Source organism: Gadus chalcogrammus, chromosome 22 (genome assembly GCF_026213295.1).
Source record: "Gadus chalcogrammus isolate NIFS_2021 chromosome 22, NIFS_Gcha_1.0, whole genome shotgun sequence".
Taxonomy (NCBI): Eukaryota; Metazoa; Chordata; class Actinopteri; order Gadiformes; family Gadidae; genus Gadus; species Gadus chalcogrammus.
The window spans coordinates 13,212,639-13,229,816 of NC_079433.1; the positions used below are offsets into that span (position 1 = coordinate 13,212,639).

The 17,178-nt window shown below is 46.1% G+C and overlaps 1 protein-coding gene across 1 annotated transcript in view; it reads right to left on the reverse strand.

Moving 5' to 3' along the window:
* The window catches only part of kcnh8 (potassium voltage-gated channel, subfamily H (eag-related), member 8), a 58,031-nt gene extending 41,618 nt beyond the window's left edge, over positions 1 to 16,413 (reverse strand). The window contains exons 1-2 of the mRNA XM_056583490.1: positions 16,338 to 16,413; positions 1,877 to 2,110 (exon numbers count right to left, since the gene is read on the reverse strand). Of these exons, the coding sequence (XP_056439465.1) occupies positions 1,877 to 2,110; positions 16,338 to 16,413 (310 nt within the window). The remainder of the gene's footprint in view (positions 1 to 1,876; positions 2,111 to 16,337) is intronic.
* Between the last annotated feature and the right edge of the window lie 765 nt (positions 16,414 to 17,178).

Sequence of the window (17,178 nt, forward strand, 5' to 3'; positions counted from 1 at the left end):
GAGAGAGAGAGAGAGAGAGAGAGAGAGAGAGAGAGAGAGAGAGAGAGAGAGAGAGAGAGAGAGAGAGAGAGGGAGAGGGGGAGAAAGAGAGAGAGAGAGGAAAGAGAGAGAGCGAGAGAGAGACAGAGAGGAAGAGAGAGCGAGCCGGTAAGAGACAAAAGTAGAAGATGTGAATGGAAGTATCAAGTCAAGATTTAATTTAACGACACCCTAGATCAACCTTCAGATGAAAGTGATGATAGGATGAAACATGAAACAATATAATAGTATTAAAAAAAGTATTCATAGAAAACAGGACGAAAAAGGTGTAGGACCATGGAGGGAAGTGAGAGACAGAGTGCTGCAGAACGGAGAACATGGCAACAAAAGGGAGTGACAGTTCATAGAACTGCACTGTGATGCAGACCCTCTCACAAAGAACTGCCTCAGCCATAGCAGCCTGTTTCTTAACTTCTTCTTAGGTGCTCTGTGCTACCTTCAGTACTTCTGTTGAATGTTTTCATTCCATCAATCATTTCATTATTTTGGATTTATATCGTCACATTGCTTTTTGGGTTTTCAAAGGAACTTGTACCCAGCCTTGTGAATTCTGACTTGAGTTATTTTCTTTTATAAGGTACTTCTATTGAGACACGCTATTCATCGCTGAGATCTTTGTGGCGAGACCGGGGCCAGCTTCAGAGTATCAAGCCAGCAATGGTTCTTGGAATCTATTGGAGGGGGGGGATAGTATTTTCAACATGCAGGCCTTCGACAGGCTATTCTTCTGATTTAGGCATATAATATTGTTTTTTCAAGGGCTTTAGTTGATAAATATGTGCTGCAATTTTGGAGGACCTTTTTCAGAAGGATTTCTTGGCATATGTTGCATGTAAGGGAGTCATTACAACCAATAAATTGACAGGGAATCTAAATATTATTTACTCTATTTGACAACAATATCTCCATGCAGGATGTAGGAACCACAATTTCCAGTCACGTGGAAATACAAACGAAATACAGCTCTTAATCAGTAGGCAGATGGAATGTGTGATGAATAAATGCTATGTCTCTGTCTATGTCTGTTAATGTCAGAGATGGGAGTCAAATCACTCCGTGGAATCCTGAGGTCTTGTATAGAGTTGCTAGAGTAGACAGAGCTGAGCACTGTCACAATCGAATGGATCTCTCCCTGTTAAGTATTGTGTATGTGCGTGTGTATGTCTGTGGTTGTGCATGTGTATGTGGTGAGCGGTTTGACTCATCATTTGGTTTAATGACCTTTTAATGGAAGGGGGGCATAGAATGGACCTATCCCCCCTCACCCTGTATCCATCTCTCCCCTCGGCCCATTGTCCCATACACGCCTATTAAGATAGACCCTCTCCGGAAATAGCCGTGAAATTGAAATTGGCACAGTAGTCACGACGCATTACATCACTTACTCCTTAATGCTAGACAAGGATAGCTTGCACTGTTTACTTTATGGTAAACTCAGCAGACGCTGTGAGGCAAAGAGACAAACTCACAGTGCATTCAGACGTGTCATTCTCCAGGATGCCTACAGGTAGACAGGGGATTGAACCAGCGTCTTTTCAGGTGGGAGTCGAAACACAACTCACCACTGTGCTACCCGGCCGCCTCTGGCTTATATTACATCTGATTTCCGATTTCCCACTGACAATTGCAACACCATTGCTTACCATTGTTTTGTTTTTTTAATTTGCCGTTCGGTGTGTAAACCGTAACGCTGTGGACCTGAAGACCACGGAGGCTGCACAGATGGGAACTCAGCACTGGCATTCACCCACACTGCTAACACACCCACCTCCACCCCCAGGGGGGGCGGTTTGGAGGAGGTATACGGAGGTGGGAGGAGGCGGGGAGACGGGCTCACCTGTCTTGCCGTAGAAGGCGATCTTGTCCTTGAACTCCTTGCGCTCCTCCAGCGCGTTGTCGATGCTGAGGACGACGGTCTCGCTGCTCTCCGGCCCGTACAGGAACTTGCAGGCGCAGCTCTTCTGCATGACTTCGGCGCGGGAGAAGCCCGTGAGCTCGCAGAAGCCATCCGAGCAGTAGACAATGGGGAAGCCCTGGGACACCTGCGCGTTGGCCAGGATGAAGTTGCTGTCTGTTTGGGGGGGAGGAGGAGAGGGGAGGGTAGGAGAGAGAGAGGCACAGATGGAGATCAAGCAAGGGTCACGGTTGTAACTGAGTTCAGACGTGTCAAAGGGAGGATTGGGTTGAGGATGAAACAATACCATTGTGGATGAGAGTGGTTAGGACTGCTCTCCACATTGGCAATGGGAAGCCGACTCAGCCGGGCCATGTTGGATGCTTTTGAATAACGGTACACCCTGGAGTGGTTTGTTCCTGACCTGGTGTCTTACGGTAACGACATAGAGTTTGATGATCGAATGTATAGGTCGTTCTGTAATATTTCAAGGCAAAGGTGCGAATACTGTAAATACAATGAAGCTTAAGCAGTGAAGGAAGATTTAGATGCTTCGTAATATTAGCGAAAAAATATTTACTATTTTTGGTTAGGAAATACTGCGAATTGAAAAGGTGAGTAGATGAGATACAGGATGTTGTCTATCTTGTTATTTTTAAGTATTTCTGGTCTTTTCTCCAAACACATTATTTGTACTATTATATTTCAAAAGCTAGAAACACTCAAACTTTCCTATGCCAACAAAATTCTCTCTGATCTCTTAGAGAAATAAATGAAGCCTATCTATCTGTACACCACAATATGAAGGAGAACTGTGAACAGCAACCTACAGTGCAGTTACTCCCTTGGCCAAACACAACTCTCTGCCTAGACCAAACTAAAGGGCTGACTGAGGATAGATTGTTCCTCTTGAAGGGAAGATAAACACATCACTTCTTCCAGTTAAAAACTGCTCTGTTTGGGTCTCAAATACCAGGGGTCTGCTCCATCCCACTAAAGACGTTTCTCAAGAGTGGTCGTTTTCAAATGGCGGAACACTCGAGTTAGCGTGCCGTGTATTTCTGACGACGTTTGGTACAATGGCCCTCATATTAAATTAAAATGAGTCAACAAAAGAAATGTGTGCCTCAGTTCAATTTCATTTTTTTGCCTGGCGGTTCTTCTACTCAAACTGGGATCCACTTTCCCTTTACCAGTTAACCAGGATTGGGATAGAGGACACAGAGAGCCCTGAGCTTCTTCGGCTATTTATGAAATGAGAGCTTCAAAAAACAAAATAACACAATTGCACAAACAAAATCACCAACACAGAGAAATCGCCACAGAAGCAACCCTGCACATGCACACATACCCACAAACACATAAAAAAAAACATTCACACCAGATAAATCCACCAAAAAACACAGACGCCAGAGAACCAGAGTACCCTTTACACAAGCTAAACGTACCACTGAATAATACAGCGATCAGGAAACAAGTCAAATTACTTTTCATTGGAAAATTCAATTTTCTGCATCGATAATTCATTTTGCACCTAAGCCACACTGTTTAATTGTTTCATGTTACATGTCAGGTTTTGTTGAGGATATCGGCATAGATTGGATTTAGCAAAACAAGAGCTCAGTACAAATTCCATGTAGGCTGTCCCTCAAGAGAAATAAGCAAATGTCTTCCTGTTTATAATCCCATTTTACAACCAACAGTTGTACCTCCAAGCCTGGATTGCTAAGGACATTTGCATGGCAAGCTGGTGTGTGCACAGCGAGCAGAGTGTGTGTGTGTTTGTGTGTGTGTGTGTGTGTGTGTGTGTGTGTGTGTGTGTGTGTGTGTGTGTGTGTGTGTGTGTGTGTGTGTGTGTGTGTGTGTGTGTGTGTGTGTGTGTGTGTGTGAGTGCGTGTGTGTGTATTTGTGTATGTGCGTGTGTTTGTGTGTGTGTGTATTTGTGTATGTGCGCGTGTGTGTGTGTGTGTCTCAGAAAAACAAACTGAAGCTTTAGGTGTAAAAGGGTGCCGAGGCTGGCAATAAAAATGTCTTCCCCTTGATGGCTGCATGACCAAAAATAAAGAGGTACTCAAGATAAAGCTATATAAAAAAAAAACATCCATCAAAATTCAACATTGAGATATTAAATATAGGGGGAAAATGAACAAGAAAATGCCAACTACAGTTAACTTCTCGGCAGTGTCCAGAACACTGCCTACACGTGGTCCATGGCAGAGGGGGGCCGACAGAGGCCCAGCAGAACCAGTGGCAGGCGCCCCCCCCCCCCGCGCCCGTTAGAAGGCCAACATGGTTGCAGAATGATTTGTCAGCAGCCCGGCGCCCCGTGTGGCCCCGGACAGATGGTCAACACGGGGCGGAGCGGGGGGGGGGGGGACCGGCTGTCAAACATAGGGGCCCCCCTCCAGTGGGCGAGCAGGGACGGGCAGGACTGGGACGAGGCCCAAGGCCCGCATGCTGTCAGAGAACGGGGGCCCCGTGTGTCCTGAGAGCCGGCGTTTACAGTTCAACAACAGCACGACTGGACTGACAGCATCCAGCTCTAGAGGTAGATGTCTGTATTTGCCGTCCAACGTGATGCCACAATCATGCGTGTGTTTATATGAGTGTGTCTGTGTGTAGGTTTCATAGTTGGGTGTGGCTGTTGATGCACGTGCCGTTCATGTGTATATGATTTGATTGCAAGTGAACCCTAGTCGATAGGTGCCTTTTCGATAAGCAAACATGTGATACACCTGCTGCCGGCCTGGATTGCGTCCGATGGGGGGGATCAAACATGACCAACCAATCACAAATGAGCATTTCCATACCATCACAACCATCTGTGTCCTGCTATTGGCTGGCATTGTTCTTAATATCCACCAATCGCTACAAACTTTGAAAGTCCCACCCAACTTTCAAGCTCCACCTACGCCATGTTCCTGACAGACAACCAGTAATACAAACACTATACACACACACACACACACACACACACACACACACACACACACACACACACACTGTGTGTGTGTGTGTGTGTGTGTAGGTGTGTGTGCGAAGTGATTTTACTGTATGACCGTGTTCAGACACAAATACACACACATGCGGGCACGCACACCCACACACACACACACACACACACACACACACACACACACACACACACACACACACACACACACACACACACACACACACAGAAACACACAGTCCCCATCTGGAAGCACCCTTGCATTTAATGGGACAGATTTAAAAGCTTATTGGTACTCATTTGGAGCAGGGGAGTATATGTGAATAATTAAACTGAACTTCGAATAATCTTAAGCGGGGGAAAGAGTCAAATAAGCAAACCCATGCAAAATAAAGTGGTGGTCCTCTGCATCTTCGAACATGCGGTCCACTGTTTGGTGATTCTCATCTACCTCCCCTGTCCGCTCTTATCTCATCCACTGGCTGACTGTCTTTCCTCTCTTTGTATTGCTTTTTTCCTCAGCAGGATTGGAGAAGGCACATCCTGCTCTTTTAGTCAATGCCAACTTCATTCCACCTTTCCTCATTTCCCCTTCCTCCTCTCTCCCACCCTCCCTCCCTCTCCCCTCTCTCTCTCTCTCTCTCTCTCTCTCTCTCTCTCTCTCTCTCTCTCTCTCTCTCTCTCTCTCTCTCTCTCTCTCTCTCTCTCTCCCCTTTCCCTACCCCCCATCCTTTCCATTCACTTTATGCCTTCAATCCAACCTTCAGGATTTTCCCAATCTCCCTTCCCTCCTCCCCTCCTTCCAAGCTGTTTGCTGGATCCCTCCGACTGTTCTGGATCTCTCCGCCTAATTATTCTCCTCCCCCCTCCTCCCCCCCCACTCACCCACCTCCTGGAACACCACCAAGATGTCACCACCACCGCTCCCACATCTTCCCTGAGCCCCCGCCCTCCATCGCCACCTCAGTCTATTTAGTCTCTGCATCCCGTGCCCCCCCCCCTCCTACTATACCCTATACCATGCCGTCTCCCCCCCTCCCTCCCTCCCTCCCTCCCTCCCTCTCTCCCTCCCTCTCTCCCAGCCGCCCAGGTCCATCCTCCTAGCTGTCCCTTTACGTTGGTCGTATTGAGAGGGTCTTCTCTGTTCCCGTTAGCCCTCTCTCTCTCTCTCTCTCTCTCTCTCTCTCTCTCTCTCGCCTCATTGTTCCCCCTCTCTCGTTATTTTGCAACCGCTCCATCATGTCTCCTCTTTCCTGTCCTCCATTCTCCAATCCTTTTGTTTTTACTCTCACTCCATCCTCTCCCTGCCCTCTTCCCCCTCGCTCTCTCCCTCTCTCTCTCTCTCTCTCTCTCTCTCTCTCTCTCTCTCTCTCTCTCTCTCTCTCTCTCTCTCTCTCTCTCTCTCTCTCTCTCTCTCTCTCTCTCTCTCTCTCTCTCTCTCTCTCTCTCTCTCTCTCTCTCTCTCTCTCCCTCTCCCTCTCTCTCTCTCTCTCTCTCTCTCTCTCATTTAACTTCCACTAACACTCTCTCCCTTTCCGTCTCCTGGTTTCTATTTATCACTCTGAGTGTCTCTCATACTCTCTTATTCTCTCTATTACTTTCTGTGTTTTTCCTCTCTCTCCCCCTGACTTTCTCTCTCTCTCTCTCTCTCTCTCTCCCCCTCGGTCCCTCTACCTCGTTCTCTATGCTTCTTTTGGCTAATTGCTACAGTGTAGAAGCTCATAGATCATCTCCCCTTGTGCTCACAAGGCTGTCTGACAGCTTCTGGAGACAACCCAGGGGGGAGAAGCAGGACAGAGATACACAGAGAAACAGAGAGAGGGAGAGAGAGAGAGAGAGGGAGGGGGAGAGAGAGGGGAGGGGGAGAGAGAGAAAGGGAGAGAGAGAAAATGAGAGAGAAAGTGAGAGAGAGAGAGAGAGAGAGAGAGAGAGAGAGAGAGAGAGAGAGAGAGAGAGAGAGAGAGAGAGAGAGAGAGGGTTGCATGTTGAACATTGCACGGGCGGAGGGAGGATGGAGGGATGGAGGGAACGAATGAAGGAGCAAGGGAGTGAGGGAGCGAGGGAGGTAGGGTGTGAGGAAGCGAGGGAGAGAAGGAGCGAGGGGGAGGGAGGAAGGAAGGAAGAAAGGAAAGAAGGAAGGGAGGGAGGGAGGAAGGAAGGAATAACGAGACAAGAGTCAAAGGAAGTGAAGCAGAAAAGGGGCGAAAGATATCAAATAGAGAGAAGAGGGTATTTAATTACAATCACCTGAAGTGTTTTGTGCCTGATGAGTGCACAATAGTGTTAAACAAGTGTCAGGATTGAGGCTATTTATACACACTAATGAACTTATTTTTACTTGAACATTTAATCACAGTGACAGTCAATGCTCTTAGTACCGGCACGATAAAAACTTAGTTTTGTTCGTTGTAGTTCTTCATTCAGTTTGTTCCTTAGTTGATGAGCAAGTTGGTGACATCGGCCCAATCCTATTTCTACCCCTTACCCCTTCCCCTTACCCATCCCCCTTGTTTTGAAGGGGTAAGGGGTAGAAATGGGATTGGGCCTCAGATGAACCCTAACCCTAACCCTAACCCTCTACCGGGAATGAGCTCTGCTATAACCACCAGCCTTTCGCAGTCCAAGATATTGGATCTAGTTTGATCCAATCTAGTAATCCATCAATTTGCAGAACAAATAGGGTGTGTTGTTCCTAAGCGTGGTGTGTAAATGTGTGTCAGCCTTAGGTCAGGAAACTCATTTCTCAGCAGGTCAGTGCAACATTAGCTAGGTAGGGCAGAGGGAAATCTATGGTGGCGGGGCTGCTACACCAGGTATTCCTCTAAATAAATAAGACTGGGAGAGAGTGTGTGAAAGACGGAGAGAGAGAGAGAGATAGAAATAGTGAGATAAGGAGAGAGAATAAGTGAGGGAGAAAGGGAGAGAGAGAGAGAGTGAGAGATAGTGAGAGAGAGAGAGAGAGAGAGAGAGAGAGAGAGAGAGAGAGAGAGAGAGAGAGAGAGAGAGAGAGAGAGAGAGAGAGAGAGAGAGAGAGAGAGAGAGAGAGAGAGAGAGAGAGAGAGAGAGACAGAGAGAGAGAGAGAGAGAAAGAGGGAGAGAGAGAGGGAGAGAGAGAGATTGAGAGATATATATGTGATTTTATTCAGGACACATGAAGATCCATAGTACAATGTATAAAAATAGACTCAATACAAAAAGAGATCAGCATACAACACTTGCAGTATACAAACATGCCCTCCAATGTCTCCAGAGTGTGGATGAGAACCTGACAGAGCTGAGCCCAGGCTTGACCAATGCCTGAATAATACTGTTTTCAGATGCCGTCAACCTACACATAAAACGATACATCAAATTCCTAATTAAAGCATGACAGGTAGGCACACCAACATTTACAAACATTTGACTAGCACTAGACCATCTCGGTATTCTGAGAAGCATCCGCATTCCGTCATTATAAGCCACAGTTCGTTTTTTCATATTGCTTTTTCTGTAAGCACGCCACAAATGGGCAGTATATAGCGGGGTACAGAATGCTCTAAATAGCGCAACCTTTACAGCAGTTGAACACATGTTAAATTTACGTGCAAGCATATTGGCTTGACCATACATCTTATGGCATTGTCTGTTGATGTCTTTATCATCTGACAAATCATTAACAAAATGGTGGCCTAAATACTTCATCACACACTTTAAGAGCAGTACCAGATAAAAAGAAATCAGGAAATACCAATTTCCTGTCTTCTTTGCTTCTGACAATCATAATATTGCCTTTATTTGCATTATATCGAATATCAAACTCCACACTGTATTGGGAACAAACCTTCAAAAGTTGTTGTAAGCCAGCACTATATGGGCAAAATATGACTTAATAATCTGCATACATAAGGTGATTAATGAGACTATTGCCAATCACACATCCTGTATTGCATGCATTCAACTGCTGTGACAATTCGTCCATATACACATTAAAAAGAAAAGGAGAATATGAGAGGGGGAGAGAGAGAGAGAGAGAGAGAGAGAGAGAGAGAGAGAGAGAGAGAGAGAGAGAGAGAGAGAGAGAGAGAGAGAGAGAGAGAGAGAGAGAGAGAGAGATGAATCAGTGGGGGAGTTAAGGAATCCGGCAGGAAACAGTAGGGGGAGGGAGAGGTAAAGATGGATGAAGAGGTGGGGGAGAAAGTGAGAAATAGAGAGTTGGGAGAGGTCAGGGGTAAAGAAGAAGAACACGAACACACACACTTTCACAAACTTTCACACACACACACACACACACACACACACACACACACACACACACACACACACACACACACACACACCAACACACACACACACATATACAACACACACAACACACATACACGCACACACGCAAGCACGCATGAATTTACGAGATGGGTGGCAGTGGCTCTGGAGGTAAAAGTTGTCTGGCAACCGGAAGGATGCTGGTTCAATCCCCAGTCTCCTCCTCGCCAAGTGTCCAGGGGTCCCTGAGCAACACACCTAATCCTCACTGCTCTTGCTGAACTGACTGTCGCCTTGCATGGCTGACACCGTCGTCGCTGTGTGAATGTGTGTATGAATGTGTGCATGAATGGGTGAATGTGAGGCAGTAATTGGAAAGTGCTTTCAGTGCCCCCGGGGCTGAAAAGCACTGTGGAATTGCAGTCCATTTACATTTTATTTAATGTAGACACTGGCATACAGGCAGGCGGACAGACAGACAGACAGACAGACAGACAGACAGACAGACAGACAGACCGACGGCTGACGTGGGTAAGAGGAGTAAGAGGAGGAGGAGGACATGTTGGGTGATATGAGAGTTGGCTGTAATTAAATGTACAGAGGACTCTCTGTTACTTAATGGATTTAGGGAGGGGGTTGTTTGCAAGGAGAGGAAGGTGACTCATCTCAGGGGTTCGTGATTAGAGATTAGAAAATATGTTTTTTTTGGGTTGCGTTATTGATTACTCCTCGCCTCTCTGCCTGCCAGCCAGGGAGACTCCCTACGTTTGTTCTCTAATATTCATTCTAGCAATCAGCGTTCTCTCATTCACCGTCTGTCTGCAATACGCTAGCTAGGGGCTACCGTTCCCTAGGAACCAACACACTGTGTGCGTGTGTGTGTGTGTGTGTGTGTGAGTGTGCGTGTGTGTGTGTGTGTGTGTGTGTGTGTGTGTGTGTGTGTGTGTGTGTGTGTGTGTGTGTGTGTGTGTGTGTGTGTGCGTGCGTGCGTGCGTGCGCGTGTGTGTGTGTTGGAGGAGAGCGAGAGTGTGTGTTTGTATTTGTGTGTATGTGTGTACATAATCATGTACGTCTGACTGTGTGTACGCGTGTACGTGTGTGTGGGAGCATGACATGTCCCTCACGTGTGTAGCCACACTCCAAAAATGCTAGTAATCATTGACCAATTTTTGGATGCACCTCCACTATAACTATAAAAGCAGCCCATGTACAGACACACACACATTCTTAGTTCAACCAACCCCAACAGGCACACACAAGTCAACACAAATGAGCACAAGTGACGTAGTAATCCGCTCCCCACATAATAATTGGCGGAAGCGAACCATTAGGCAATTTTGCGTTGCCTGCTGGGGCGCTGTACCGCTGCCCTCCACCAGCTCTGCAGCCTTTACACTTGTCACTCCTCTCAAACTACCGTCTTCTCCCCCTCCTCCCCCGTCTCTCCCACCTCCCCACCCGACACCCCGCACCCACCACCACCGGCACCTCCCGCCATCCTCTTCTCTTTTGTTTCTTCGTGTTCCTTCTTTTTACTTCCTCCTCCTGAATACTCGAATGGTCTCTCTCTCTCTCACTCTCTCTCTCTCTCTCTCTTTCTCTCTCTCTCTCTCTCTCTCTCTCTCTCTCTCTCTCTCTCTCTCTCTCTCTCTCTCACTCTCTCTCTCTCTCTCTCTCTCTCTCTCTCTCTCTCTCGCTCTCTCTCGGTCATCACATAACGTTCTCCAGAACTCTGTGCTGGAGATGATCTCAGGTCCTCTCTTTTTCGCACAATTACCGTCTGAGAGTGGCTGACTTGGGCCTGAGCTTGGCAAACCTCGCCTGCCAATCTTCTTTGGCCAGCCCATTAGAGCCGGTGATTAGGCACTGCGATTATTCTAATGAGGTTCGGTAACAAGACGTGCCATTGGCTGCTGTGGTACATTTTACTAGTACTTACTTTATGGTTGTGGTGTAAAAGTGTGACCAATTAAAATATACTAAAATGTATGTGGCTTTGGTGTACGGACTTGTCAGGTACAATGTGTTAAAGCAGGGGCGGCAAACTTGACGACATCCTAATTAACGTCACTTTTCACAGTGCAGCCCTAACGAGTCAACTTAAACAGCTGTTTTTGTTATGATAGACTAAGGATACGTGTGAGTAGATGTAGAATTGGCTCCATTGTTTTGCCTGACGTATAGATGGGGATTGAACCTTCAACCTCTTAAGACCAATCAATAGTTCTGAACGGTTAACTCAGTTGAGGGGTTTTGCATTTAAAGCATCTTTTCTGAATAATTAAATATTCTGCCCTTATTACACGGCTCTTCTTAATGCTGTAGAATGCTCCATTCACTTGAATTGGCCTTCCCGACTTCCGGCGGTCAATAATTTTTGTGTAATTGACCGTTGCTAAGCATAATTGATCGGGTTGATTTTCTTTTTGCTTCTGATTCACGTCTTTCGTATCACTCCGCAAGTAGTCCGGTAACTTAACAACCCCAGCGTATTTGGTTGCTAGGCGACGTCAACATCTTTGGCGAATATTTTTTGGCGGGATAATGTATAGAATGACGGTCATTATCGAAAATAAGCCCCTTCAGTCGGTCTGGGCTTATTTTCCCGATAATGACCGGTGTTCTATACATTTTCCCTTACTTGGTAAGGTAGGAGGAGGAAGCGGAGGGAGGAGAAATTTCGGATCGGACCCAGAACCTCTCAGCTTGGAGTCTAACACTGTTTCAACCGCCACAACAGTATTTTGGCCCCCTTTTCTATTACTGTTCACTCATTTATTTAGCTGATTTTTTTATCCATAGTATCTTTTTCAAGGAAGCCAACAGGTAGGTTGTGGATTTAGGGGATCAAACCCAGAACCCAAGTTGGGATTCAAATATCCTATAAGAAATGAAAATCATTCAAGAGGACAGAGAATATAACGAGAAAATGAAGCCACAATGCAACATAGCAAGCTGCTGTCAGTCAATTGCTCGGGGGAGCCCAATGAGAACCCGCCAAGCCTCTCCTTCCACCACAGACACACACACACACACACATACTATCTCTCTTGCACATGCACCGACGCACACACACACACACCAGACACATACACACACTATCTCTCTTGCACATGCACATGCACACTCACAGACGCACAAGCATACATACGCACAAGCATACAAACCCATACACACACAAAAACACACATACACATACAGACACTTATTATCTCTCAAAGACATGCACACTCACAGACTCCTACACCCACACACTCAAGCACACACGCACACACACACACACACACACACACACACACACACACACACACACACACACACACACACACACACACACACACACACACACACAAAACCATACACACACACACACACACACACTCACTCACCCTGGGCACTACAGCCAATGATGATTGATGGCTCTCGTCCAGCCCCATAACGAGACACTCATTGAGTCTTTCACCGCTGCTTCCCTGGTAGAGGGCAACGTCACACCTGTTTCCCATGCAGGTGAAACAACATCATCGCGCGCATGAACATTTCTCACAGTGCATATGAAGACATCACATCAGACACATCCTTTTTCCTATACACTGCGTACAGAATCCTCCAGAAAATTGCAAAGTATTCTCAGTCAGCTCTGCACTTAATGATCGAGTAATTTTTGAATCGAGTAATTTTTCCGTTGGTCTGAAGACTTAGTAATTATCTCCCCTAATCTACCGGCTGACCTTCCTGGGAACTGAGGCTGTAATTTGGAGAGTGGCATGGCCCTGTAACCCCACTAGAGAGCTCCTATACTGCGCCCACCCACTCAGCAACGCTTTCCTCTGCACTGTGTTGGGGGTAACCTTGGTTAATTCTTCAACTGTGGTTTGCCAGCCTTTCCCAATCATGCCTCAGAAAAAGAAAACCACTTGACAATTTAATTTGAGTGGCTGGCTGTGGTGAAAGGAAAGTTCTTGGGGTGGGGGGGGGTACTAGTCAACCTAGTAAGAATTTACTATTTGGATCCGTACTCTCACCCTTAAATTGTGAACAATTTGGAACTCAAAACTCTTAAAGACACACACAGCCACACCAACTCTTTTTCTTAAAAAAATAACGAACCAGCTTGCACGCACACACACACATACACCACACACACACACACACACACACCGTCACACACATACACACACATTCAGAAGCACATACACACCAAATTGAACTGCCACTGCTGCTTCCCCTGCTCTCTGTCAAACACACAAACACACACAAGCGCATTCGAACGGTGTTCCTCTGTACAAGAAGAACACACACATACACATACACCAGAAAAACACACTCACACGCACATTCACAAACACACAAACATATTCACTCAAACACACACACACACTCCACTCCGGGACAGGGTGTGACAGTAATTACCCTGGTGGTGAAGGTGCCACCAGTGTGTGTACTGAGAGCCAGAAAATAGCCGGAGAAAAGCTGGTGATTGGAAAGCAGAGCACACAGACATTGTGGAGGCAGAGACTTAACCGAGTACAGCGCTGCACAATCACCGCCTCAGACTGTACTGCTAAACAGCCTGCTCCTGTTCACACTTCACACTTTTTTCTTCTCTTCCATGAGATAGGGTGGAAGCCATTGTGTATGGAAGGGCGCTTCGCATTGGTGTACTGATTTGAAATGGACTGCCTTTATAAAGCACATTTCTGGAACCAGAGGCCAACCAATGCACTTTACAGTATCGCCTGACATTCCCCCAAACAGTCACACACCGACGGCGGTGTCAGCCATGAAAGGCAACAGCCAGCTCGTCGCCAAAAGTTAGGATTAGGTGCTAGAAAGTAAACCAAAACCGAAGTATTTGGTGGGATACAAATTTGATACATTTAAAGGTGAGGTGAAGAGCACTCAAGTGCCGTACAATGTGCCTCGAGGCAGAAATGGACAAAAAGAAGTCAAACAACAGAGGTTACTACACCTAACACCTTCGCAGACATGAGTGGTGTTCCTATAGTTTCATATATTTGTGATTGGCTACCCTTCAAAAATGAGTAAAAAAAATGTGTGACAACATGCAAATGCTGCCTTAATGTAGAAATGCATGTTGAATTGAACATGCCATTAATTAACTTTGTGTAGCATCTTATCCTAGCTATCGTTGTTCCTGGACATCCTTACTGTACTGACAGCAATATAGTGTATCTCTTCTTTCTGACAAATGGACATATTGTAAGTCGCTTTAGATAATAGCGTCTGCTAACTGCCTTTAATATAAATGTAAATGTAAATGTAACATTCTGAAATTACTTTTCTATGTGAGGTGCTACAGTACATGCATCCCGTTTTTAAGGTCAACAGAAGAGTACATGTATCTGATACCGGCCATTGATGCCTTGCTTCATGTCCGTCTGGTTCTATGACGTCAAAGAGAGAATCCCCTTGCAGCCTCCCCCCCCCACCCCCCACCCCCCTCCATTCTGTGTAGTCTCTGGGCTCCAGGGTCCATCAGACCCAGTTTAAACCCCCATCATGCATCACTGCCTCCTGAGTGACCCCATCTTACGATCAAACCCCCTGCTGGTAACTACAACCCCCCCATCCCCCCCAGACACACACACACACACATACACACACACACACACACACACACACACACACACACACACACACACACACACACACACACACTACACATGGAAAGTGGACCACACGCCACCAGCCAGGCACAGTTTCCCTCTGTACGACTCCCCCTAACCCTGTTCAGATGCACGGTGCTCCTGGTTCCAAAGCAGCCGTGGGGCCCTCAGAAGCACTGAGACCACAGCGATGTTCAGAGTCCTTCCTTAGGCAGAGTGAAGACGCAGCCATGAGTCTCTATGGTGCACATGTCAACGCATTGTTCAGTTGCTACTCAGGGGGTTGGGGGGAGGGGGGGGTTACAGCCAATGTGGAGCAGGAAGATACAGTATGTTGGGGGGGGGGGGCGGGCGATTTGTCCGCCAGAAGAATGGCAGCACAGGTTCTACTCCAAGGTCAGGTGGTTAATTTGAAAGTGAAAAACTATTCAAATGTGCTTTGTTCGGAAAGTCACCTCAAAGAATCAGCGGCATTTGGTGGATGGGAGGGTGTTTTCCTTCATGAAGCCTTTGTTTAAGGACAAGATCCAGAACTGGAGCAGGCTGGAAACAACTCCAGTTCTAAAATTATGAAACCAAAATATGTTAAGAAGTAATAATATTAACAATAATAATAATAATAAATAAACGAGACAGACGCAATAAAGTCTGCCTGCTAGACTATAAAAGATGAAGCAAAGAGGCGGGCAAATGTGTCGTGTAAAAATGGCTCGGAGTGGCTCATCCAGGGAAGACTTGGGGAGAAGCTGCCGCTGACCAATTAATTTTGATAGATAGTCAGCTGGTTTACAAGCGGCACGAAAGTTCCCTCCATCTCTCTCCCTCCCATTCTCTCTCTCTGTGTCTCTCTCTCTCTCTCTCTCTCGCTCACTCTCTCTCGCTCTCTCTCTCTGCTTCTCTCAATCTCTCGATGCTCCACTACATGCTGTCTCGGTTAAGTGTGACATGTGGGTGAACTAAACAAACGTGCTCGTAATAGTATTTCGTATAGGACAGCTGGTATTGTAAATGTATATGTAAATCTATCCCTAAAGGATTGATTAAATGGTTGTTGTTGGCCTGCTGGCGCGCAGAGTCGTTGTAGCTGTCCATGGTGCTGACGCTACAGAAACTTCTGTCTGTAATATAAAATGTCACTGGATGAGAGGGACTACTGCACGTACAGAAGGTGTCTCATATCTAGATCTCACAATGACACTTCTTTCACAATAACTACTTCGATTAAGTTAAATTCGTTTTTTATCCCATTCAAAAATGCATTTATTATGTATGTCTATTCTACATGCACGTTGAACTGATGAAAGTACATGCTTGCAAAAAAGGGAAAACCCAAATAATGTACTACTAGACTGCTGCAAATAAAAGATTTATGCCTGTTCATCTGGTTTATCGTGTTTATCTTTGACGCAACTAAAAGTGAAATTCCTTGTTGTTTTTTTCAGAATAACAAAAAAAAGCCAGATTTTGATCCTTGGTTTCGAAGAGCCTGCTTCATCAAAGCATCCGGATATAATCGTTTGAACAAGCAAAGGGTTGTGATTTATAAAGTGGCCCAAATAAGAGGTGAGGGAAAACTTACGAGTGCCGTCAAAGCGCGTGGCTATAGTGTCCAGAAACGTGTTCTGCGGCGCCAATAATCCCTTCATCACAGGCATTTTCCCTCCTCGTTGTCCAAGTCCCCATCAAAGTTAAGAAAATCAAGGTGCGAGTTCCCCCGAACGTTACAACGGTGCTCCCATTTTTTTTAAAAAGTGTCTGAATCCTTTAGAAACGGGGAGCTGTCCGGTGAAACACGGTGCTCAATCCAAACGCACTCTAGTAATGAAGGGTGCGTGCGGTGCTCGAAACGGTGTTCGTGTGTGTGTGTGTGTGTGTGTGTGTGTGTGTGTGTGTGTGTGTGTGTGTGTGTGTGTGTGTGTGTGTGTGTGTGTGTGTGTGTGTGTGTGTGTGTGTGTGTGTGTGTGTGTGTGTGTGTTTGTGTGCCTATGGCTAGATACATAATGACGCCCGCAGGTGCATTTCAGGTATGAGCCTGCAGCGAGAACCGCACCGTGAGCCCGACTGTCACCGATGCCATTGTTATGATGCTGGGTGACAATGTTCATCTTTCCACAGCGCGCAATGCACTGGGAAATCAATCACTTTTAACCACAACTGGAAACAAAGAAGCTGCTTCACATTGTGAAGGGGTGATTTGGACAGATAAGGCTGTTTTTACCACATCATGCCCGATCTCCTTAATAAAGAATGAGTGACGAAAAACGTTGTTTGATTTGATATGAACAAAGGGAGCTTTATGAGAAAAAATAGAGCTTCATAGTCGAACTATTATAACATGTTTTGAGCATTTAATTTTGTAACATTCTGGAACGTTTTTATTCATGATGGTATTTTCTCGTTATATCAATCTTCTGACAACA